General features: G+C 52.9%; 1 protein-coding gene across 1 annotated transcript in view; it reads right to left on the reverse strand.

The window, feature by feature from the left end:
• The window catches only part of LOC311315219 (membrane-associated guanylate kinase, WW and PDZ domain-containing protein 1-like), a gene marked incomplete at its 5' end in the record, with an annotated part of 102,784 nt that overhangs the window by 20,444 nt on the left and 79,840 nt on the right, over positions 1–2,500 (reverse strand). Inside the window, one exon of the mRNA XM_084445835.1 lies at positions 1,591–1,622. Coding sequence (XP_084301961.1) covers positions 1,591–1,622 — 32 coding nt within the window. The remainder of the gene's footprint in view (positions 1–1,590; positions 1,623–2,500) is intronic.

The raw sequence follows: 2,500 nt of genomic DNA on the forward strand, positions 1-2,500 counted from the left end.
CATCATCCTCTCTCTTATACCTCACGTTAACCTCAGAGTTTTCTCTACTGCTTTGGGCTCACACAGTGAATCAAAGCTATAGGACAGCCCCCCCCCCCCCCTCTCTCTCTCAGCTCATCCCTCTCTCCTCTTCTCCGTCCTCCCTCCATCCCTCCATCCCTCGCTCCCTGGTCCCTTCGGCTGTGTGGCCCTCTGCCCTCCCCGCCAGCTGGTCACCATTACCACGACTCAATCAGGGCGCCCTGGCTCCCCTTAATCAGTCATGGCATGACAGCATGAGGAGAAAGGAGGGCAGGAGAAAGAGAGAGAGAGAGAGAGAGAGAGAGGGATGTAGAGCAAGAGGGCGAGAGGAGGGAAATAAAGACACGGGAAGAAAAGACCAAGGAGGAGAGAAAAACAGGCAGGAAGGTAGAAAGAGGAAGAGATTGAGTGAGAAAGTGCATGTGTGCGTGTGTGTGCGTGTGAGGAATAACCCTAACCCGACTGAACGAAGGATTGAGCTGGATAGTGTTGCACGGTATACCGATACTAGAAAAGTACCGCGATACCCTGCCGTCAAAAATGGCACAATGCCCCATTTTATTAGTACCGGTACTTTAAGAATGAGCCGTATCTCCGAGTTGCGTGGAGGCAGTGTGTCGGGGTGGTGTGCGTGTGTCTCCCTCTCTGCTACTCTGTCCCTCTGGGGCAGTGTGTGTGTGTGTGTGTGTGTGTGTGTGTGTGTGTGTGTGTGTGTGTGTGTAGCGCTCTGCTACTCCCTTTCTCTCTGCTACTCCCTAAGCAGAGTGCACGTGCTAACTGTCGTTCACCAAACTACTTTCAGACCATTCGCTTATTTCGGCAAACGTTCTGGGCGAACACAAATCTAATGGAAAAAAGTTGTAAAATAGTTTGGAAAAGAACGTTTGCGAAGGAAACTGTTGCACGAGTGGACAGAGAGAAGGAGAGAGGATCATTAGCCTGGCTCCCGCCCCTGAATCTGAATGGCAATTCAATCTGAGTGTCAGACTAGTGGAGCAGAGCAGACATTAACAGATAATTGTAGCATCCCAAGCTTATTGTTTTACAAAGTAGATTTTTTTTTATTTAATGAATAAAATAATAAAATTAAATGGCCTATATATGTAATTTATTGCGTTTAAACTGTTGACATTCCGGCCGCGCCTCAGTAGACATTAAACACTGAGATCGCTAGGCTACATCTGACATTGTTTTATTCCATCAGCTTACTTTTCCTGATGTTTTAGGTTTTTGCCGTGATATCGTTTCAGTATCGGTATCGAGATATTTTTAGCAGGTATCAAAGTTATAAATTTGGTATCGTGACAACGCTAGAGCTGGATGAATACAGAAAGAGACCTGGGAAAATGTATGCAGCTCTGGATGGAGAGCTGAACAGAAAGATTACAAAGAGTCCCTGGTCTCCTCCATCACTTTTGTTCTTTAAATAGCCCTCACATCCATCCAGTGGAACATAGGCGTGCACCATGGGGAATACTGTAACACGCATGCACGCACGCACACACACACACACACACACCCACACCCACACACACACACATGGAGGAGAGTTGAAAGCGTACTCACCACCAGCTTTGGACTCCTCTTGGCCGGCACCACTCCTGCAAAGCAGCGGCAGAGAGACAGAGAGAGCATTAATGACCGGTGCTAGTCTCCCCTCGTACCCCCCGGGCAAAATCAACCGCTCCCCAGGACCGACCGACCGACCGGCCGACGCCGCGGGCGCAAGGATCAATGAACCGGTGGGTTCTGCCGGCGGATCTGACAGCAGCTCGCCCAGCTTTGTTGCTCTCCTCTCCTCCGCTCTCTCTCTCTCTCTCTCTCTCTCTCTCTCTCTCAGAGCCACTGCGCTGCACTAGCCTGAGTGGTCTCCTCTTTCTCCTCTGTCTCCTCCCCCCTGCGTTGTGCTCCGCTCCGCGCTCCCTCTCCCTCTCTCTCTCTCACTCTCCTTCTCTCTCCCTATCTCTCCTTCTCTCTCTCACCCTCACCCTCTCCCTCTCTCCCTCTCTCACTCCCTCTCCCTCTCTCTCCCTCTCTCTCACCCTCTCCCTCTCCCTCTCTCTCCCTCTCTCTCCCTCTCTCTCTCTCTCTCTCACCCTCTCTGCTCTGCCACAGCGTCAGAAGAGCCACTGATCTATCTGCATTAGCCAGGTTGACTGCTGACTGCTGACTGCTGCTGATGCCGGCGTGGAGAGCTCGCTGTCCTCCACAGGTCCGCGGGTCCGTCCAGCTCAGCCGTCACCGGCGGAGGAGGCGGTCCGGCAGTTGGAGCGTGGGATCAAAGGCGAGCGTCGTCCCCCCCTCCCACCCGACCCCCACCGATGTGCACATCTCCCGCTGCTGGCGCGTCTCTCCACCTGCAGCAGTGACTCCTCTGCTCGGGGCTCACAGACATTGAGAAGCAGATCTGGTCTCTCTGCCTGGTCTCCCTCCCTCCCTCCCCAACCCCGCCCCATCCCCCTCTCTTTTTTCTTTCCAG

Source organism: Borostomias antarcticus (assembly GCF_949987555.1).
Source record: "Borostomias antarcticus genome assembly, chromosome: 11".
Taxonomy (NCBI): Eukaryota; Metazoa; Chordata; class Actinopteri; order Stomiiformes; family Stomiidae; genus Borostomias; species Borostomias antarcticus.